Source organism: Ammospiza caudacuta, chromosome 5 (genome assembly GCF_027887145.1).
Source record: "Ammospiza caudacuta isolate bAmmCau1 chromosome 5, bAmmCau1.pri, whole genome shotgun sequence".
In the NCBI taxonomy this organism is placed as follows: domain Eukaryota; kingdom Metazoa; phylum Chordata; class Aves; order Passeriformes; family Passerellidae; genus Ammospiza; species Ammospiza caudacuta.
Genome location: NC_080597.1, coordinates 55,952,763 through 55,976,500, shown reverse-complemented (window position 1 = coordinate 55,976,500; position 23,738 = coordinate 55,952,763). Strand labels below are relative to the sequence as shown.

At 36.5% G+C, this 23,738-nt stretch overlaps 1 protein-coding gene across 4 annotated transcripts in view; it reads left to right on the top strand.

The window, feature by feature from the left end:
• Positions 1 to 23,738, top strand: part of CADPS2 (calcium dependent secretion activator 2) — a 284,442-nt gene that overhangs the window by 223,639 nt on the left and 37,065 nt on the right. The window contains exons 18-24 of one of the 4 annotated variants that reach the window (XM_058806122.1): positions 984 to 1,087; positions 4,682 to 4,838; positions 11,929 to 12,070; positions 12,199 to 12,318; positions 20,566 to 20,721; positions 22,396 to 22,543; positions 23,577 to 23,591. In XM_058806122.1, coding sequence (XP_058662105.1) covers positions 984 to 1,087; positions 4,682 to 4,838; positions 11,929 to 12,070; positions 12,199 to 12,318; positions 20,566 to 20,721; positions 22,396 to 22,543; positions 23,577 to 23,591 — 842 coding nt within the window. The remainder of the gene's footprint in view (positions 1 to 983; positions 1,088 to 4,681; positions 4,839 to 11,928; positions 12,071 to 12,198; positions 12,319 to 20,565; positions 20,722 to 22,395; positions 22,544 to 23,576; positions 23,592 to 23,738) is intronic. The other 3 variants (XM_058806124.1, XM_058806123.1, XM_058806125.1) reach the window with 3 other exon arrangements.

The window sequence follows — 23,738 nt, the reverse complement described above, 5'->3', positions numbered from 1 at the left end:
AACAAGCTCTAATAGCTAATGCTGAAGTTATCCCTACCGATGCAGATTATGTACTCAGACAAGTTACTTTTACTGACTAAAATGTTTGTAAAATTTCTGTTGGACTCTTCCCTTATCTCCTCTGATTCTTCCTGAAATATAGTGCTATGATTTTTTTAATTGCAAGCTAATTTTTGTTTAATTTCCCTGTAAGTATTTTAGTTACATTTGGTTTACCTTTGTTGTTTCCTTTCTTTTTGAAGTCTTCTGGGTAGAATAAGTGAGCCTCATGTAATTTGTAACTTTTGCATTTGTACTTCTTCTAGGTGGAATTTTTAGTAGACTTGTGTTAATTCTGTTATAAGATTCTTATTTCATAATGCTATTTTTCATGGTATGGTATTGAAAAGAATTCAGATTCGCCTTTACTGATGAACAGCAGGTAGAAAATTAGTTATTTGAATAAGTAGTTACTAGAAATTAGTTGTATGAATTATTTTAGTTTGCATTTTCTTATTTTTAAATATAACTAAAATGGAATGTCTTCTTTTGATTAAACATTTGGAATTTTTGACTGCTGCAAAAGGTATGAATTTTGCTGATGACAGTAATGAGTCAACTGGTGAGAAGACATACTGATAATAACAAAAAAGGTCTCCACTATCTGCTGTCTTTGTATATATGGCCTTGAAGAGAAAAAGAACTTCCTTATTGCAAAAGTTGAGCATCTAATACACTGATGCACCTGTTATTTCTCACATCTTAAATCAGATAATGTTTACAGTGACCACTGATGCTCTTGTGAATTATTTTCTCTTTTTTGTAATCTGGACATTCAGCTCTGTTTATGTGTATTAAATCATTATCCTTAACACTTGAAATTTCTTTTACTTTAGAAATTTGTCAGTTTGCAGCATTCCCATTAGTTTCTGACATAATTTTCTCTTACTGTAAATAATATTTGTAACTAAAACAATTTTGGTTTACATTTTATATTCATATAGAGACTATGAATCAAGCAACCCCTGCAAGAAAACTGGAAGAGGTTCTCCACCTTGCAGAACTCTGTATCGAAGTATTGCAGCAAAATGAAGAGCATCATTCAGAGGTGAGGCTGTAATTGCATTTGCTGCACAGAATGGTTTGCTCCTGCATTTTTGCTCCTCTGATGCGAAGCAAGTCTGTCAAGAAACATTTTAGTTTTCCTTTCTGACATATGTTTAAGGCAGTTCACGTTTACAGAGGAATAAGAGACTTGAAGCTTATGTAAAGTGAAGTGAAATAAAACCCTACTTCAATTCACTTGAATGAACTGTAGGTTTAGAAGTGAAAATTAAAGAGCATAAAAAAGAGAAAGCATCTTTGTGCTGGAGGTGCTGAAATGGTATGGAAAACATTCATAGCCTTATACAGTTTTTCCTTCCAACTTTTCACCTGATGTTCAAAATAGAAAGAAATATAACTGAATGCTAGTTTTCATCATGATGTATAGATCTAATTATGTATAAGAAAATAATGGTAGGTATAATAATCTCATTTCCATTGCTCTTCTGTTGATTGGAAAAGTATGCTCTTAAACTTTTGCTTTTAAAAATGGCATTGTAAGGTAGAAGAAATGAAATAAAACAATTTTATGTTTGTTACTTTCACATCTTTTCTTCGTGATACAGAAACCACAACAGCTAGAATTCTAGCACCTCTTATGTCAAGGAATTACAAAACCTAACTTGCCCGGAAACACTGGTATATATTATTGAAATTTAATTAATAAATACAGTTTTCTAAGGTTCAGGAAATTTTTTTAAAATGTTCTCAAAAAACTCAATAAATATTTTTTTAAATATGCAAATGGATAAACATTATCTAGTATGTATAGTTATAAAATATGATCATTCAAAACATCTGGTTTTATATCACACTATGGAATCTGGTTTTTAGCTTACATCTGTCATGTGTGAACTTGTTATAGATGTTTTATCATATACTGAAGAAACAGCTGTTTTGATGATTTGAAATTAATTCCCTGGAGGTCCTGTTCTACACTACTGTTGCCACTGTGTTACAGTGTAATGATTACTTAATAAAATGTATATATGGTAGTCTTTGTCTTTTGAGGACCTGCACTACTGTAAGAAAATTGGACTTCTGTGGAAAAGAACACAGAAACAAATGCCAGATCAAATCATACATATATGATTAAGCATCTCTGTTGAAAGATTGCATTCTATACTACTTATTTGCAGTCAGAGATGTGGTGTTTTTCAGAAGGATAAATATATTGCACGTGCCTTCAGAAAAATTTATTCAGCAAAAGTTTGCAATCTAATCTAAGGTACCTTGAAAAGAAAGAAGGTAATGCTAAGGTTATTTTCCCTTTCCTTCATTCATGTAATGCATGTTCAATTTCACTGAAATTTATAGGGCATTCAGAATTTCAGTATTAAAGTATATCTGAGAAAAAGATTGCCAAATTATACATTCCCTACTCAAAAAAGATAATTAAGTCTGGTGACTTCACATCTTAATGTTATGTGAATATTCAGTGTTTGATGCTACAGTTAACAAAAAGGATCAGTAATCTGTAAAATAATATATCACATTTTTAACACTAGATTTTTTTTCTTTTTTTTTAATTCATAACATTTACAAATTTCGGGGATTCCCAAAGGGAAGAGAGGTATGTGATTCCTGATGAACTAAGCATTGTTTTGCATTGCTCACAGCATGGAACTGTACATTGAACATGTAGCATAAAATGTTTTGATGATTTGTGGTGTTGCATGGCCACATTTATGTGCCTTCTAGAATCTCAGAACTCCATTCCTCCTTTAATGCAGGCAATGTTTCTGTTCTCCTAGAATGTGTGTCACCAATTGCTAATTGCTTTTAGCCTATTATTATTCATAGCAACTGTGCTGTTACATTTAGCTTTAACTTTTTTTTTTCCTATTCTCTCTTGCTGCCCAAGTAATTATGCATAGCTCTTGAGAGAGAGTCAGAAGAATTTCTGTCTGGGTTCAAAGTGTCATTTACAACAAGGAAGAAAATGGAGAGAAAATGGGCTCATTTTCTAGTTTTGATTTTGATTTGTTTTGAAGTTTTGGCAATATTTTCTGAATAGAGTTTTGCTTGCTTAGAAGGGTCCCCTGCCAGTGCCTGTATACATATTTTATTTTCATGAAGTTAGTTTCTAGAGCAAGCAGCCTGTTCCTTTAATTAACTCCTACTTAAACGGGTTCATTAATAAGAAATTTCTTCCACTTTGCTGAAACTGAGAGACTCCATTTCAAACTCTTGCCCAAGTTTTTACAGCCTCATCTCTCCTCCTCACTGTGGTGCCAGTTGTCATCCTTCAGTCCTACCACTGGAACACACAAAGTACTTTTCAGTAATAGCAGGAGATGCTCAGCATTTCTTTCAGACTTTTGTCAATTCATCATCTCTCCATTTGCCCCATGTCAGAAGGAACTATAGGTAGTCATCAGAAAGTCCATGATGCAAAACCACATTTGTAGACCACTTTACAGAAGTTGTCTTTTATTTGATGCCATTTAGACCTGACTACATAAGTCTGCACCACCCAGGGCCTACATTTCATAAATGCAAGTGAAGATTTATCTGAATTTATTTGAAGCTGGGGGGACTCAGCTCTTGTGTAGATCAAGCTACCTATGTTCCATGCTGGCAACTCAAAAATATTCAAAATTATATATTCAAAATGAGTGGCATAAGTTTGAAAGCAGCAATATCTTCCTGTGTTGCATGTGTAGGCATTTCTCGCTGTGATATGTTCTTATAAACCCTGAGCAAAACACTCTCAGCAGGATTCAATGCTCATCCTGTTTCACAAACTCCTTCCACCTTCTTCTTTAACTCCAGGATCAGAGAACTCCCCTGATCCAGTGCTCAGCTCCAATACTGGCATTCTAAAGCCTAGGTTTATGTGCTGGTAAAAAGGTACAATAGTTACATGTCTTTAATGAAGAACTGGATTTACTTGCTGATAATATTTTTCACAGATTTCTTCTCTTCTTTAAGGATTGCCTAAGAATATAATTTTTTTGACAGAGAAAACGGTTCCAACATGTTAAGTTACTGAAAATGAGTATAGACATTAGTGAACTTCTAAAGATTTATAGCATTTGCACAAGGAAAATTGGATGTCCTCCTCAGAAGAAGCTGACCTCTTTAAGGCAAAAATAGGAAGTAAAATCACTCTCTAGCTGTTAAAAAACACCCTCAGACTTCAAGGAATAAAATTTTACTATAAAGCATCCTTTTTTATTACCAAGTGAATGTAAAATGTTTTCAAAAAGATTTATTTTAAAAATAAATTCATCTGGTCTAGAATTTAATGAAATCAAAAGAAACATATACAGTCATTTTTTCAAGAGTAAGGCCTTCATGCTTTTCTTTGCTCTCTGAAAAAAAAAGTGTTTATATTTTCTCTTTTTTTTCTGCTGTTATATTTTTATTCTGATCATATCACCTTTCCCACAATAATCGGTTTGATTTTTTCCTTTTTTTGATGCAAAGTTTCATAAAACATTTTCACATTTTTCACTTGGCCCATTCTTCCTCCCCAAATGAGACAGGACATGACATGACATGACATGACATACTCAGATGTGTTCTGCCACAGACAGAGCACATCTCTTGGCTTTGGCTCATGTTTAGTAATTTTATTTTGTCATGTTTGCAGGCATTCGCTTGGTGGCCAGAACTGTTGGCTGAGCATGCAGAGAAGTTTTTGTCTCTGTATTCTGTTGACATGGATTCAGCACTTGAGGCACAGCCACAAGACTCCTGGGACAGCTTCCCACTTTTCCAGCTGCTGAATAATGCCCTCAGAAATGACAGTAAGATCTTATTTTTTTTTTACATACTGTTAATTTAAGATTTTTCAATGTACCCACACCTTAGAAATGTGTTTCCAAACAGGATAATGCTCAAAATAAAAGTGACAGTGCCTGTTTTTATGATACATGCCCTGGTGTTCCATTTCCTGCAAGCTGAGCAGTTTCTCTCTATCCTTGCACCATTTCACTCCTTATTCTGGCAGTGCATTAACCACTTGGTATTCACAGATTACTCAGTTTTGAATCAATTATGTACAAGTAGTAAAAGAGGTATTGATAGCTTACATTTAATCTATATTGCTTAAATAAAGTTGTAGTTTATATTTCTTTCTAAGCCTTCTAAACTTCTTTCACGCTAGTTATGTCTATAAAGCTATAGTAGTGTCAGCATGAATGGAAAAAAATACACTCAACAAATTTTCTATTTGGATCCATTGTTGGGCAAACTGCAATTTCAGAAACTTATTAAAATCACCATGATGGCAATTGAGGTTGCTGAAGAGGATACAGGAATTTTTCAGTCCTGCTGCAGATCTCAGAAGAGCTGGGCTCCTGAAAGGTGGATTGTGCACTACTTTAAGTGATGTCAAATCATCTAAAATCCAGATTAAAAATCTGAAGCCTGTATTAAGATGGGATATTCAGCCTATTTTCCTACCATCATACATTTTCAGTTAAGGAAGCACATTTCTAGTTGTGATGTTACCATGCACTTAAAACAATTCTTTGGTTTCTGAAAACTGTGTATATATTTTAAAGCAGTCTTACAAGAAGGATTTATGACACCAGTTTTAACTTTATTGTTGTGTCATTTGTGTTCCTTTGAGCTGTGGTTCCAACCTGAGAGAAGTGTTAGGAACAAACAAGGGTTGTCCTCACATGCAAGAGATTGCTAATAGGCTGCTGATTTTTCTTTCCTTAAAAGATTAAAGGGACAATAATGCTAAATTACTAGAATAGGCTTAAGAAAGACATTTTATTAAAACTTCCATGTTAAAGCAACTCTTACAAATATTGTAAAACTTTAACTGAAGGACATGAAACAACTGTTGTATGAAATATCACACCTGTATACCAATTTCAGTAATTCCCTAATGGTAATAGATATATTAAATGACAGTTTCTGGCAGGTGAAAACCATCTGGAAAATTACACACTTTTTCTTTTTCCAGAACTACTGGAAAGAAACTATGGAAATTAGTCACCTGTTAATCAGTGGACATGTTAGCAAGTGGCAAGTGACCATTCTACCAAGAAGTGATTCCCAAGTGGAACATACCTCAGTGCTCATTCTTTAATTAACAGCCTTTTCACCTTTTAACTGCATTAAAAGCATTAGCAAGAGCTTCCCATGCTTATATAATAAAATTTACAGTCTTCCAAGATAAAATAAATAATTCTGACTTTACCCTAAGTGAAAATCTTCTCCTGAAAACTATCACCTTCATAAAGATATATTTAGAAAAAAAATCTAAAAAGAGAAAAACTGGAATGTGGTCTCATGAGGATAAAAAGGCTAGTGTTAATAATTAACAAGGAGAGTGAAGTGGAGTAAATTAGCCATAATAGCGCCCACAGTGACTGGCAAAGTCACCTCTCATTATCAAAAAACTCATTAGGAAATGAAGAGGTGGAAATCCCACTGGGTTATTCTCACTCTCTGGCTATATCAGAGATTACTTTTCAGACTTCTTTCAAATGAAGAACAGTTAGGTCACCATATTGCATATTAGGTTAATCTTCACTGAAATTTGGAGGACTGACACCTGCATGTTATTCTGTCTTGAGAGCATTAAATGAGCTCTAAATCTTTGGTGCATGAATCAGTTTTCACATAAACCTGACATGAGAGAACTCCTAACAATAAAGAAACAATCTTACATTTTACAGCATTAAAGAAAACTTGCATGTAAAACTATTTTTACAACTACATAACTAAAGTATAATAAAAAAACTCTGAGATAATGAAAATTCATATTCAAATAATACTGAAGGTGCTATTTTAAACTGTGTAAAAACATTGTACAAGATTCAAGGCGAATACTTCAAAGTCAGCATTCAATTAACAATGAGAAAAAATGCATTTTCCAATATGGTGTATTATTTTTTTATGAAGAGAGGGGAGGATGGGGAAGTCCTGACTGAAGCTTCTCATTTCTTTCATGAGAGTCCATTTTGTGTCACCTTAAGACTCTCCATTTTTTCTGATCTTATTCCACAAGGAAGAGTACATCAGCCATTGCATTCCCATTTTGTCTAACTGAAAAACTGTAAAGAACAGAGGGAGGGAAGGAGGAGGATGATCTTCCCATCTTGTAAAATATTTCAGCTGTTCTCTTGAGAGAACAGCTCTCATGAGAACATCTAACTGCTAACATCTCACATCTCTCTGCTAACTACAAAAAGTGAATTAAAAAATTATATTCGCTGTGGAGATGAATAATAGATTGAAGATAAATTCCTTGTGTTTTTTCAAATTGTAAATATTTGAAAAAAATATTATAGCTGCTTTTATAGTATACATTTTAATGATCTCCAGAATTGCTATTGTCCACACACAATTATGCCTGACTCTGCTAAGCTTTGCAGACTGTCCACCAATAGAGTACTCAACATCTCTCTAGAACAGCAAAATTATTTTTTCCAAAATTAGATATTCATAAAGGGAATAAGAACATAGTTGTCCCAGGATTGTATCTTATTTTCTGTAATGACTATGTTACTTTTCTTCCATAGAGCCTATAAATTGTGTTTGAAGAGGCCTGCTTTAGAGGACAATTTACATTCTGTAGTTGTTTAATTATTCAGATTAATCAGGTTTTTAGTGCCCAAAAGACAGACCTATTAATTCCTCTTCATTTAACATGGTGTGAGAGATATTTTTAGTGGCATATGCCTAGTTGGATGAAGTGTCTATATATTTTGGTTATAGAAGTTTTCCAACTCTATATTCAGTATTCTGATCATTTTCTTAACAAGTTTTCTCTGCAAGTGTCACTTCCTGACACTTTGTCCTGTGCTATTGCTCAGCATTGTTGCATTGCTACCTTGGCATGAACCAGTCAAAACCAGGGGTGTTATAAAGGTGACTCATAATCTTCATTCTCCTTCAAGTATTACTCAGTGGAATGTCTGTGCACCTGCTCTAAAGGGCAGAGTCTGATGAAGCTGATTCAGAAAAAGCAGCATGTTGAGTGTTAGCCTTTTGAAAGCCATTGCCATAATTATGGTTATTGACCTCAACAGGAATTCTCTGATACACTTTTTTCCACTATTGTTGTTAGTAGCAGAGTGGCAAGCACCACCAAAGACAGAATCATCACCTTCCTGCTTTGTTACAGACTGTGTACCACTTCTGGACTAGAATTTATGTATAACATTGTGCCCTCTCTTAAACGAGAGGGTAGAGTTAGAAAACAACTTGGATTTAAGGTAATCAGAGCAAACTGTATGCCCACCCCAATACCTTAAACCTTACACTTCTCATTCATTGTAGAGGGTATCTTTTCTCACATCAGGGCTCAGTCCTATTAGGAACTGCTTTGAAATCATAAATAGATATACAGCTACCTGTCTTGGTTAATGATACTGAGAGTTAAGCTGCATTATTCCTTTACAGAATATTCAATAATCATTTTTCCTAATTGGACTTTTACATGAAGGTAAATTGTGCTATAACCTGTTTATGTCACTCTATCTTGTAAAGTTCAAATAAATTTTAACCTTGCTTTCACAAAGCAAACCTCTAAATTTCACTTTTAAAATATGTCTTGTATCTAAAAATACAAGATAATTTCCATTTAAATTGGAACACTTGCAATTTTTACTGCAATTTAACTAGCTGATTAAGAAATTCTCTGTGGAGGCAGAATATAAACAGCAAATGAACAGGAATATAAACTTTCTTTTCACATGTCATTGGTTGAGTTTCAATTGCTAGAAATATAATCTGGACCCTCAAGGATATTTCCTTCTTGAAATATACTCTTTCTTATTTTTGATTTTAAAATATTCCAGAAAATTCCAGTTATCTTTTCAGTAGGATCCAATTAAGAGCAGAATAATTACAGACTCTCTGACAGAGCAATAATTTTGTCAAGGGAAAGGAGACTCATGTTAATCTGTGTCATGCTTGCCTGCTTTGTATTCTGCAGAAGCTCTTGAGGACAGCATAGCATGCTGACTCCAGGAAAGCCCCTGAGATGTGCCTGTATTAGAAAAAGCAATAGAAACCTCTCCGCTTCTGTGGTACATGGGCACAGCAGATTCATTTCCTACTGTTAGAGGGAAACCTCATTCCAGTACTGAATAACTAGACTTTAGATTCATCTCTGATATTTTCTTGTAATATTTTAATATATTTCAGCTAATATGTTTCCTAATATGGAAAAAATGTAATAGTTTTCTTCTTCAACTTCAATATTTCAAGAATATCTAGTTCAGGTTTCTGTTTCTATTCCCATAATGTGTTTTCCTTTAATATTGCCTATACATTACCTTGCTCTGGCATAGGCTTTCATTTTATCGTTGCTTGTGTGAATATGCATGGCTCATATGATGGCTCATATGAAGAGGGTGTGAGGTGTCTATATTTAAAAGACAATGGAGAATTAAGCTACATAGCTTTGAAGACAAGTGGTAGTTGCGGGATCTGAAGCGTGGCATTTCCTCAAGGATCTCTTGTTTCCCATCTGCTTTGATGCACCTTTGGTACTTTTTGGCAAGATCAGTTTTAATCATAGGGTAGAGTGCCATGAGTCTGATGATGATACTCAGCTATATCACTTATCTCTGTGCTCTGAGTTCTTTCCCTGCCCTGCATTAATCCTTGATGGAGATCTCCAGATGGGTAAATCAGAGCTGCCAAGTCCTTAACCCTGGGAGAACAGAATGCTCATGGAGCTGTTGATCCACGGCAGTTCTCTTGTGGGTGTGTACCCACATACAGAGAGAATTCCGTGGAGGTGAAGTGACAATAAGTCTTGGCATAATTTTGGAAAATTTCACTTCCCTGTAAAGACTGGTGTCATGATGTTAGGAAAATTATTCAGCTTTTGAACACCTTTATTGACTGTGACTTCTTAAAATTTCATGCTGGCTTCAAAATAACAAGTCACCTTCCTGCCCATGAGGCTTCATTACTGTAATTCCCAGAGCAGTGCTTGTAGCAGAGCATTTCTGCAGTAAGCTCAGAAAACACTGAACTACAGGCTTATACCTTCAAGTAACTGTGATTGCCTGATTAATTACAGTTCTTCACTGGTGCACTATAAAGCAGCAAGATTGATTTAATTGGCACAGTTGTATTCTTGCTGTTATTTTTCAGCTCAAAGTTGCCTTGAAAACTCAGTCTAATATGCAAATGGATACCAGCAACCTTTTGTTTCTCAAAGGCAGTGCTCATCAGCTGTTTACTGTGCAACTTTTATAATATCCAAATCCTCCTCAGTCATTTTTGCTGCTTGTGAAAGCTGCTGTAGTTTTAGGATATATATAAGACAATTATAAATAGAGGAAAATAACACTGTTTTGAATTTCTGATATAGAAATAATAAGCCAGAACTAACTAGTTAACAATTATTTTGAGGAGCAGTGTAAATAATGGATCATGTTTGTAATGGACTCACAGGTACCCTCAAGGGTGGATTCTCAAGTGTTTAATAAAGAAATGATCCTACACCTCTGCCTTTTTCTCAGTGGAAACCCTAATAATCTCTGCCTGCTACCTAGCTGCCTGTTTTTATAAAACTTCATGTATCTGATATCTCCACCCCTGTGTCTAAAGTGATTAGAAATTAGCTGAAAGTTTCAAAATTCTTAGCAAGATAGGCAATTACACAAAACCAGAGAGCTGATCACATAATATTGATTCCTCAGGTAAAGCTGATTGATACAGTATTTCCTATTGCTCTACAAGGATGTTTTCAAGAAAATAATTTTTTGCTTTCAGATCATTTTATTCAAGGAAAAAAGTAAAATGGTGTCCAGACATTCAGCAACAAGGGCACTCCTTGCTGTACAAATAGCGACAGGGAACAGAAATTTGACAGCACATTTTCCCTACAGTCTCCATCTCTCCCAAGTTCAGTTTGGGCTGGACATCATTCAGGAATGGAAGGCAAAGTAGTTTCTGGAAGTTATAGAAATTATTTTAGCATGTTAGACATGGAGTGGCATTGATAGTAGAACAGAAAGGGATTGTAATTTTAAAAGATTGTGTCCATGGTGAGCTCTGTGATCCAGGATTTTCTTCCTTGGAAGAGGAGGAAGCCTCCTCAAAATGTGGTTTTGGTGCCCATCCAATTATACAGGAAGCCTGTATGCTAGAATAATGGGAGGAGAAACCCACAAAATAATTTAAAACAACAGAGCACAGACAAAAGAAAACAAAGGTTGGCAAGGTCATGAAAATTCTTCTCTGTGTCTGAGCTTCTATGATTTCCATATGCACATGGGAATACTCTCATGGGTTCTTATAACAGTGCTAGATTAAAGGGTGAACACAGACACATTCAAAACATTAAACATATATTGTCTTGGTGGGACAGGACATTAGTGTGCTAAGAGTTAGCATTTGCTGAGAGAGCACTTCAGCAAATACAGGGACAAGCAGGGGTGATGGCAAACAAATTTTCAGATTTTGAGCATGTTCAGTTTGCATGTGTATGCAGGTTTTCAGAATGTAGTAAGTCCCATCTATGACGTAGGTAATATTCTACTGCTTATGAATGGCATCCAAATACTTTTTTTTTGTTGTTCAGGTATTTTTGTCCTGTCTTGGTGTAGAAGTAATGAACAAAATTGCTAATCTTTAGATTGAGCAAAGCATATTATTAATTTTAAGATGCAAAAAGTTCTGGTTCAGTAAAGAATTTCTGTATGTACCTACTTTTCATTACACTGACAATTTGAAATGGACTACACTGTCCTTATGGAACACTTCATTTATCTTTTCTGAACTGTATTTCCTACTAGATCTTATAAGCTAGATCTTATTCTTATAATGTCTTTGTGTACCAAAACATTTTAAGATACACTTCTTCCTGTAACAAAAGGTCTGACATTTTTGTCTCTTGTTTATTTTTCAAAGCACTTTTGTGCAATGGAAAGTTTCACAAGCACTTGCAAGAAATTTTTGTTCCCATGGTCGTCCGCTACATTGATCTCATGGAATCATCAATTGCTCAGTCCATTCACAGAGGTCTTGAACAAGAGTCATGGCAACCTGTCAAGTAAGTGCTTTTTACAAAATCTGAACAAAGCACCTGCTTATAGCTTTCTGTCTAATAAGGGGTTCTCCCCTGTTGTCCTCTAAATATTCTATTTTTTATTGTATTCCTACATTGTTATTTCTTCACAGGAGCATCACCAACAGTCTTCCTAATGTAGCTCTTCCAAAAGTTCCAAGTTTGCCTGTTAATCTTCCACAAATACCTAGCTTTACTACACCAACCTGGATGACTTCTTTGTATGACTCCACGTGTGTATTCTTCAATAACTTTCTGACTGTATGTCAGCTCTGCATGGCCTTGCTAGTGTTCTGTGCAGCTGTATTTGGATTGCATGGTGTTTATCCTCTCTTAGTTGGAAATTGTTGTTTCTTGGGAGTGAGCCCAGCATGGACTGTTAGTGAGTTGCGCTTTCTAGTGCATTAAAATGTAGCAGTCTTAAACGTGGTAAGTCAGAAAATCAACTTTGCAAAGGTCTGTCATAGCAGGAATGATGTTTAATACTCTAAACATCCTAATGACTCTTTTGAATTAATAAGCAGTGGGGAACCTTTTGGATGATTGATTTTCGATTGTGGTTTTGTAAAATGAGGCAGCCCATTATATTTTTTGCATGGGTTTGATTAACTCATTTTATATTGGCTCAGAAAGTCATTGATTGTAAATATTGTCATCAGATTAAATATCCATGTTACAGGAAAATAGTAAAATGTTAATAAGTGCCAAAGGGAGAAGTACATCCCTTTCTTTGTCTGCTTGAAAAAAAATTATTTCTTTTTGATTTTCCCCCAACATTTCAGTGCTCAGTGGAAATATTCCCATAGTTATGGGTCTGATTTCTGTGTGAAGACACATCCATTTATGTCAAAGAAAGTCTCATTAACCTTATTTTAGCAAAAGTTATATTAGGGAAGCATGAAAGTGAAAAACTTCAAAAAACACACATTCAAAACACATACGTTGATAATATCATTTCAAGACAAGTGTTGACTTCTCAAGTACATTACAGACTCCTAAATAGCATTAGATTTATTTCTGCAAGAGTTAATGCAATCATAGAATACCATGTTAAAAGGGACCTCAAGGATCTCTCATCAACTTTTCTTGGCAAAACCATGGTGTAGGATGGCCTAGTGCCATGTCCAGATGAATTTTTAAAATCTGCAATGTTGGGGAACCCATCATTTCCTCTGGGGGGATTATTCCAATGGCAGATTGTCTTAATTGTGAAAAATTTCCTTTGCTTTCTAATCAGAAACTCTCCAGAAGTAACTCAAACCCATTATCCCTTGTCTTTTTCATGTGACTCCTTGTAAAAAAGGGAGTATTATCATTGTTGTTCTGCTGTTAATTCCCCTAAAAAGTGACAGAATTCCTCTTAATCCTTGGCTTTGGTACCTTTTGTGTTTACTATAGTAATGCTAGGTTTCTCCTGATGTGCTTATGCAAGTCATTTCAGCTTTGAATACAAACTAATTGGCCTTCTGGAACTCAAATTCCTTTCTGTTATCCCCAGGTTTTCAAAGGTCACTTTTTTTTTAAAGAATAGCTTTCACAGTTAAGAGTTGCTAATCTTGGATGTGCTCTTGTAGTCTGCTCTCTACCACCCCCATCCAGTAAAAATAAATTGTGTAGATGAAATTTCATGTATTTTGAATACTGAATTTATAATAAATACAGATTTTGGTTGGAGGATTATAGTGGTAGATCTTTCCTGAATGAAGGGGTTTGTGCAGCAATATATCTGGACTCTGTGGTCAAAACATGTACAAGCAAAGTAAAATTCAGCCATGGGCTCATCCCCCTTGCATATGTTCTTGTATACAGTTTCATGGTATACATGACACATGCATAAAATGCTAAACCAACCAGTGAGGTTTTCATAGCCTTTGGTGAGCAGTGAGGTTGGCATGCTGTGAACACTTGCCAGAAGTAGCCACCATTCTGCTGCTTTTGGGGAGAAGTGGGGGTGAGCAGTGTCTCTTACTGGGGTTGTGACCTCTGTAAGGCCATCACCCCCTCTCAGCCACCCTACACTGCATTCTAGATGAGATCTGCCATGGTGCTGGCTCTGATGGAGGCACCTCTTTATGTTCTTTCCCCAAAACATAGAGCTTTGATGTTATATTTATAAAGTTTGTATGAATTGACAGTCTCGATTGCAGGCAGCATTGTTACCTTTGTAATACTTTGGTATTCAGGCAGTATTTTAAGAATCAGCCTATCTTAATTCTACTGAAGAGCCAAGTGAATTCTCAGAATGGTCATGTGTTTGGGTAAAAAAAAAAAAAAAAAGCCAGCAAAAGCACTGCAAGTCACTTGTCCCTCCTCCCATGCCAAGGAGTTTCCTTTTTCCTCCTGGTAATGGTGGCTCAGTTTCTGGCAGAGGAAGTGGGTCACTTTCACTGTTATGTCATAGAAAGGAGGAGGGTTTTATTTTCTCCCTCTTCTCCCATCCCATCTTTTTCAGGAAGAAGACACTTACTAGTTAAGTTCTTCAACAAGGAGTAACCCAATACTTTTGCTCCAATATCTGCTAAGCACAACCCAGAGCTTCCTGGCAGTTTTCCCTTTCAATGTGATGAACACCCCAGTTTAGATGGATTAGAAGGGTACACTGAATTACACATACAGTCAGCAGAGTCATCTAATTCAGAATGCAAGTGGACTCCTCCTCACAGCCTCCCCAAGTCTTTCTTTCCCAGTTCACTCTGCTCCCTCCTTCTGGCCACAAAACTGATAATTTGGCAAGAAGGTGACAATGTATATCACAAAGATCTGTGGGACTTTCCTCTTTAACCAAAAAGTGATGATTTTGGCTAGTTAATCATTATCAATTTGAATTGCACAATGTAGAATCGGGAGTCAGAATGAGAATGAGTAGTCTGTGGGCCAACTGTGTTAAAGGTTTGCTGCAGTCCTGTGTCTCTTTTATCTGTAACACAAAGAGATTTATTATTCTCCAAACTTTACTAATGTTTGTGTCCATGCTCTCAAGCTCACATTTAAGTATATTCATATTCAATAGAGCTATTATGTGCCTACCTAAGAATTTTGCTGAAGAGAAAGAAGTGAAAATATATTTACAGTGGACATCCATTTGTATGCTTTACTGATGAAAATAGACTTTCCCCATTTTCACTTTAAAGTTGCTACAATTCTCTTGAACATTACTAGCAAAGATTGTTTATATTTTTAATTAATTTTTTCCTTTTTTGTCCTTGATAATTTGTTTGAAGCAATAAATATATGCTACTTATAACCGCATCTAGAAAGATCATTACCTTTTTTCCACTTCTTTTTGGGCATTGGAAAGTGAGATATGAAAAGGGGAAATTGTTATGAGTAGCAGTCTGTTCTTCTTGATTGGTCTCTGGAGAAGATAACTCAGAGGGCACACTGGCTAGACATGCAGAGCACTGTGAATTACTCTTCCATTTGACTGAAGGTAATCTTAAAGAGCAGAAATGTTTGAGTATTCTGTAAAAGCTTTCAATCAGCCACAATGAGGAGTTTTTCCTTTCTTATTCATTCATTCAAATACACTATTTTAAATGGCTCTTCATACTTTATTTTTTTTGTGTGTATCTACTGGACCTGGGCTTTAAGTTAGATATGTGGGTGATTTTAATTGTTTATGGCTTAATTTATGATTATTCTTTTCAGTGCAGACATAACATAGTGTCACTAACCAGAAATATTGTAGATACACACCCGAGGTTGTTGCTATCTGGTGCCAGTCTAAAACATCATCCTCAGGAAAATTCAGGGCTGGGGAAACCTGGAATAAGATATTTGCTTATAGGAGAATTGTCCTGTCTTTTCTTCTACCCAGAAGAAACATCAAAGGAGATGTGTCATTTCTATTCTTCCTGCTAAGGCTCAGCTGTAATGGATGATGAAAGAGACAAAGGCTGGGGCAGTCACGGTGCCCCAATAGTGATGTAGAGGGAGTAGGTCTGAACGTGTCTGAGCTCCTGTGCTGGAGCTCTCTGTGTGTTTGTGAGTGCTGAGGGAGTCAGGAGACCATCTTTCATCTCTGTTCTGAGGGGTTGTGTCTGCAGTGCCACATAAATTCCTGTCGTAGAGCTTTCCTCCAGCAAAGTGCTAGGAGGCCATGGCCTGCATTTCCAAGGATGAGTATTTAAAAGTATAGCCCTAGGACTGATGGCATGGGGAAATGTGGCTGATCTGCTCTCTATAGAATAAGGAATTTTGAATAGCTAGGTCCTATTGAGCATTCTGGAAGACAATTTATATTGTGGGGCAAATTTCTTCTGAAAATATTAATATGCAGTAGAAAGAAGACTTGAGAAACTTGTTTTGGTTGCTTGATCCTTAGGTTGCCTCAGCCTTGAGCTAAGAGAAGTCATGGAGTAGCTCTGTCCCCAGTGTCTTTGAGGGACTTTACACTAACTGATGCTTGCAAAGGTTCTGCTCCATCCTTCTGCCTCATCTGCTGGTGAAAAGTAGAGAGATGGGGCTGAGTGCAACTGGCATTGAAATTATTGAAAATCCTGTTCTGTTAAAGGAATTCTCAATTGATTTTCTGAGCCCTGAGCATGTATTTTGAGGCAGCATAAAGAATGAAAAGCTGGAGTTCACAAGCTGGGGGCTCACAATAGATGCAGTGCTTGTGCCATGTTTTCTAAATGGTCCTCACAAAATGCTAGTGGGTAGTATCTCAGTAGTAACCTTAAAAAAAAATCACAGTAATTTGTAAAATGACCATCCCTGTCCTTGGTAGATTATAGCATAAATGAAACCAGCTGCTTTTGAATCTTTGGGTTTATTGATAATATTCTTAGATATTTAATACTTACATTTTCATATCCCAAGCCACCCTATGGAGTTTCATATGTAGCCAGAAATTATTCATTCTGCATCTACTCTGAAGTCATGTGTGGGAGTATCTTGCAGCCAGTGTACTTTATTAGTGTACTCTTTGACTAATTGCTACTGCTTAGGTACCTGGCAAGCCCAGTGGGAAGCTGCCTCTTTCAGCTGTCAGTGGATAAGTGAATTAAGGCTGCATGCAATTCCTAGATTTGATATGCTGCAGGTTCTTGGAGAAACATTATGTCTGGGATCTTATTTTTGTGCTCTTTTCAGTATGATGCAAGGCATAAAGACATAAAATAATTTTAAAAGTACCCCTGGAGATACCTGGTTTGCTTTCCGAGTCAAAGTGTGACCAATTGCAAAGTTAAATTCCCATTAAAATAAATCTGAATACAATGTGCAGAATATTTGCCTCTTTTAATCCCTGGTAATCTTCTCTTACTGCCATGAGCTGATTAATAGGAATGAGCAACTAGACAGTGGCTGAAAGGTTAAGTTTTGGACAGCAAAGCAGTAGAATTTGTGCTTAATTTTAAAACTATGGATAACTATTATAATTTTTAAAGAAAGAATGTCAGTTCAGTTTCCTGGTAGAGCAATGTTATTCCTTTCTTTAGACTGAAGTAGCTTTACCATGCACATTCAAATAAAAACTTTTCAATAGTCAAGAATGTGTCCTGTCTCAAGAAAAAAAACCAAGGTTCTCAGATAATGGGTACAGATTCAGTCTTGAGTTGAATGCAGGAATTACTCCTGTGCCAGGAAGATGTAAAGTCTGAGTTTAGCTCTTCTTTTGAAGCATTCAGCAAACAAATTAGACATTTGTGTTAGGATGTGTGAACCATGAGCAAACAATTTCTGTTGTAGCACTTTATTTTCTTTCTTCGTCTTAGTACAATATGTTAGTCAAATTCAAAGGTCATCAGACAATGCTGAATAAAAGTTGAGAGATGAAAACTCAAAATTATTTGGAAAGAAAACAAATGAATTAGTGTTTCTCACAGAATTAATTCTTCCATGAACCTGTGCCTGTTGTTACTTTTATTATAATTGTGAAGTTTCATTTGGTAGTCTAATTAAACAAAATTAAGTGGCTACTACAATGTAGTGGTAAACAAAGTAGTAAATGTACATAAGAATACATTTATGGTGTTATGAATTCATCAGTCCTCCTGAGTCCTAAAGAGTTTCCTTTGGAATTCCATCAGGTGAAAAAGAAACAACTATGGGAGAGTAAAAATGGTTAATTTTATGATCTGATGATGAAAATTATTAGTTTTGTTTCTTGAGAAAGTTTGGTTTGTTTTCTAGAAAATATGTGTTTTTATCAACAGTTATAAAAATACTGAGATTATCCCATTTCTGTCCCCATATGATTTGTCTTATTCTTTTACCCCAATCATCTCAAAACTTGATTTAGTCACTTTTGAATCAGATAAGGTCTAAACAAAGCATCTACAGTTCACTCACTGCCAGTGTACACAGCAGATGCAATGGATCTTCAATATTTGCTTGTCATATAACTTAAAAACAGTCTAACGGGATTATAAATTTTCCAGAAGCTTTGGTTGTTTTTTTCTTTCTGTTCCTTAATTAAACTTAGTGCTGTATGAAACTTAGCTGGGGTCCCTCAGCAGGTAGAACCCCTGTGCAAGTTGTAACCTTAGCAGTCCCATGGGCCTTTTTCCTGTTTTTGCTGTTTTCTTTCAGGACCACAATACAATTCAAAATTAACAGTAGCTGTGTAACACAAGTGGGGAAAATATGCGTAATATCGAAAAAGCCTAAATAAAAAGTGTGTTGGGGCTGTGGAATATCCTACTGTGCACCATGATGGGATCAAAACCTGCACCATGAGAGCCAGAGGCAGAGCTGGTTGCTCAGAGGCAGCGTTTCCCTTAGGCAGGATGCCCTGCTGCCAGCTTGTCACTGCCTGGCTGTCCCCTCGCCTGGCCCGGGGCTGCGCTGGGCACTGCGGCACCATTGCCTCAGGTGACAGGGCTGGCTGTGGTGGCAGGGGAGCAAGGGGCACGTGGGTGTGTCTGCCAGGCGATGGATGCAGGTGTGAGACTGATGCAGCACCTGCTGCAACCCTGCTGCACTTCAGGGCCCTGAAGGTGGGCTGGGCTGAGATTCACCCCTGAGCATGGGCTGGGCTGAGATTCACCTCCCTGCCCACTGCCCCTGAACTGAGATTCACCTCTGCCCACTGCCCCTGAGCAGGGACTGGGCTGAGATTCACCTCCCTGCCCACTGCCCCTGAACTGAGATTCACCTCTGCCCACTGCCCCTGAGCAGGGACTGGGCTGAGATTCACCTCCCTGCCCACTGCCCCTGAACTGAGATTCACCTCCCTGCCCACTGCCCCTGAACATGAGCTGGGCTGAGATTCACCTCCCTGCCCACTGCCCCTGAACTGAGATTCACCTCCCTGCCCACTGCCCCTGAGCATGGGCTGGGCTGAGATTCACCTCCCTGCCTACTGCCCCTGAATATGGACTGGGCTGAGATTCACCTCCCTGCCCACTGCCCCCGTGGGACCCGTGGGATGCCCCTGGCTGAGGGGTGCCTTAGGTGGGCAGATATTAGAGCTCCTTCTTGGTTGTTTCATTCTGAATCTGACCCTGCTCTGTCCTGAGCACAGTCAGTGCTCGCTGATTCCTTCCATGAGAGCTGGGGTCACTTAACACTTTGATAATTCTCTTCTTCAGTCATAAGGCAGAAGAAACAAAATTATAGCAGAGACTGTCATTAAACTGTTTGGATCTGAATCATTTAAACTGTTTGGATCTGAATTGGGTCTGTCAGGCTGAGTTTTGGTTGCTTGTGTCGCTCACATCCTGGAATTCCATGTTGCATAGTATACTCTAATCTTAAATGGTAATGCAGGCATTGAAATACAACACATTATGAAAATGTAATTAATCTCTATTGACAGTGGAAGTGTAAATCAACTTACTGCTTAGTTTAAGTTGTTGCATTTTATCACAAGCGATTGATTTAGCAATCAAATCAGGGTGGGAGAACTTTAAAACATTATGGGCGATCTGAGATGGCATAGAGCCTTATTAATCTGCTGGGTTTTTTTGTACACAAATTTTCTTGAATAGTTTCACTTCTCTTTTTTTTTCCCCACCCAGATCTGATGCTATTCCCTCCGTTAGAATTCATGAGCATTTATCAAGGGGCTATTTTTCTGGTTATCTCTTTTACAATATTACTACTAGCATCCTCATTCCTTTGGTAGACTTATCTACCAGAGTTATGAAGGCAAGAAAATATATGCACAAAATCTTCACTGTATTGAAAATATCCATACTATTCCTGTACTCTATATTTTTCCTATCTTGATCTCAAACTTGAGCTATTTCATTTTCCATGCTCCCCAACATCCCATCTACCTCCCATCTGGCCATATTTCTCAGCTAACAAGTGAGAAATCATTCACTTTTTTCACCCTAAGGGTATATATTTTAAGCTTCCCACTACCATTTTCACATTTTTTTAAATAAAAGCTACTGTGATAAAAGATACAGGGAAATGAAGGAAGAAGGTGGTGTGATAAGGAAATCTTATTACCTTAATTATGTGGCAACTGGGATAGACATCCATATACTTATCTTCTGTTTCTTGGGGGCTTGTTTTGTTTCTTATAGCAATGGATCAGCTACATCAGAAGATCTTTTCTGGAAACTGGATGCTCTGCAGATGTTTGTTTTTGATCTTCACTGGCCAGAACCAGAATTTGCCCACCATTTAGAGCAGAGACTTAAACTCATGGCCACTGACATGATAGAAGCCTGCGTTAAAAGGTACAGTTGAAATGATCAATTAAAAACTGGGAGAGATTTGAAAATTAGCACAGGAGGGCTCATGCTGGCTTGCAGAGGTACACCTATACCAGAATCCTGTCACTGGAATCAGGGCAGTTCTAAAGGGATCATGACTTCTGTTTATTTTGAGTATCTGGCAATCAACAATTTGGCAACATCCAGGAAATACCAAGGAGAATTTCTCTATCTGTTATGAATAGACCTAGGTGCTTCAGAAAGCTTAATCTGGACATATAAAAATGCAGATTTAAAAAAAGTAATAGAATGGGGGAAATAAATTTCATAGATAATTTTTGTTAATCATAAAATGTACAATATTGATATGAAAGGCTAAACAAGCGGAGAATCTTTACAGATGACATAGTATTGCATTATTTTCTCTAAACACGGTAGGAAAAAGTAGAGCGTCAGGCTAAGGATATGAGCCTGTTCCTAGAGCTGGAGTGATGAAATCATGATTAAACAACCAGAAACACTTAAAAGAACTTTTCTATGTTATTATGAAAGGGCAACGATACAGGGAATAGAATTAAAGTTAAAGCTCTAATAAAGAAAGGTAGGAAACACTAAAATTAAAGCAATCCATCTGTTCTAAAGAATTTGGCATAGAAGCTCAGTCAATTACAGTTATTTAAGAAACCTTAGAAAAATGGTGAAATCTTAAAGAACTAGAAGAGTGTTAGTATAATCATAGTCTAAAAAAACATAGAGTAGCAAAGAGATTCAGTGCTACTAATACATGGATTATTTTGATTTTGAGCTGGACAAAGAAAAAAAGCTTTTACTGTCTTATCAACAGGACTATAGACTATATTAATGTTTTAGACTTAATACATAACATACCAGTCTTAATACACTAATTATGTTTTTTGTGTGGTCAAAACTGTATGCTAGGTAATAAAGATTAGAGTAGCAACGCAGAATAAAATGATGGAATTCTTCTATTATAACTCTTCTTGTGATATTAATATGATCTTAAAAAAATTTTAAATGGGAATAGGATTCTTCTGTTCCCATCTTCTAAAAATACTGTGTGAATTTCTGGTATCCACATATAAAAATAAGGGTGAAAATAAAACATTTTATCTTCAGGTATGTTGATTTACAGTTCATTTTAGTGACATTGCTCCTTATTTACACTGTTTTGAGAAGAAAATAGGGATTTTATAATATGCATCTCCTAAAATGTTGTAATTTTCATTATAAATGTTAGTATTTTCTTAATATTGAACTCATTTTCTTTATTAAAATTCTCTTTCCGTGAAAGCTAGAAGAGGAATTTCTCATTATATTTCTTAGAAGCAAGCATTTTATACAATAAACTGCATTTTAGCATAGAAAAGCTGGACAGTAAGGGGTATTTTCATTGCTTTATATTAAACACAAGGAAACATATTGTTATCTGGAAAGCAAGAAGATAATACTTTTATTGTTCAACTGAATTCACTAAAGAAATACAGAACCTTGAGATTACCATCAGTGCAATTGCTTATTGAAAGGCTGACATTCTGAATGTACAGAATTTTAATTCTAAAGTGTTCTCATGCATATGTATATTTTTAAGCCAACATGTTTAATAACATGTTTATGTTTACTGTGGTTGTTCAGAATTATCAGTGATACTCATATTACAAATTGCGTTTTAATAAACAGAACAAGAATTGCATTTGAGCTGAAGCTGCAAAAGACAAACAAGTCAACAGACCTGCGTATACCTTCTTACCTGTGCACAATGTTTAACGTCTTGGTTGACGCCAAGAAACAGACAGCTAAACTCTGCATACTGGAGGGGGGGCAAGAGGTAAGTGGAATTTTGTGTGTTTAAATCCCGTGTTTGGTTGATCTGAAACATTTCATGCTGCAGACTGTCCTTAGATTAATTTCAGACTAACTGGGATGCATCACATAGTTCTGTTGGTATAGAAGTGTGCATCAGCTGATCCCTAGCAGCATCATGCAAAGACACAGCCCCTCATCTCCCACCAGAGAGCACACAGAGTGCCTCTGTAATTTGCTTGCTTTGACCTGTGAGTGTGTTGAACATTCAGAGGATTTCTTGACTCACAGCCCCTCCAGGAATTTCTCTCGGGCTGCAACAGAAAAAGAGCCCACTTCAGGACTCCTTTGTAATTGTAAAATAGAGCCAAAATATTGTGCTTTGCAGACAGGTTTTAATTTAGTGAGGTTTGGTTTTAAATGGATTATAGACCCAGCATTCATGCCTAGGAATATGCTGAAAATAGAGGAAACAAATAATCAGGCAGTTTAATGGGGTTTTTTAATTTGGTCTTCAAGGACAGGGACCATTTTGGCAGTAGTCTGCTGCCAGGACTGTAGGTACTCCACAGTGGAGCACTGATGTGCTTTTGAAGGAAATGTAAACTTCCCTGACTTCCGTCACTCCTGTGTTGTCACTGTCAGCAGGATTAATCTGTAAGATGAAAAGAGTATGTTATGTAGGTTGGTGAGACCACCAGCAAAAATTGAAACTGGTCCTTCTTGCATTTGTGCTAATGCATTAATTAGCATGTAATTTGCTTTGTAATTTTTTTGATTTGGTTTTGAAGAGACAGTAAAAACATTTTTCGGAATTTGGCAACAAAAAATGTAGGTCTGCTTTAGGCATCTTCACAATTACACTATTTGGACATATTTTTTTTCAGTTGATTTTTGCGTTTCTATATTATGTTCTTCATTTCATTGACTGATCTTTTCAAGTGAGCATATTCGATGTAATTGTCTTTTTTTTTCCTAATTCAATGAGACATTCATCATTTTCCTGTTCCACCCTGTCGTCTTTATTTTTCCTTTTGGTTTTCCGTGACACGAACCAGTTTGCTAGTCAATGGGTAAGTGTCTTTTCATTGTTTTTTAATTTGCATTTTTTTCATAGAATATTAACAGCTACTTTTTATTTTAAATGGTAATGTTGCTTTGTGTTAGCCAGGCCCTCAGAATTCCTTCACAGTCTGACTGTGCAACAGAACATCAGAACA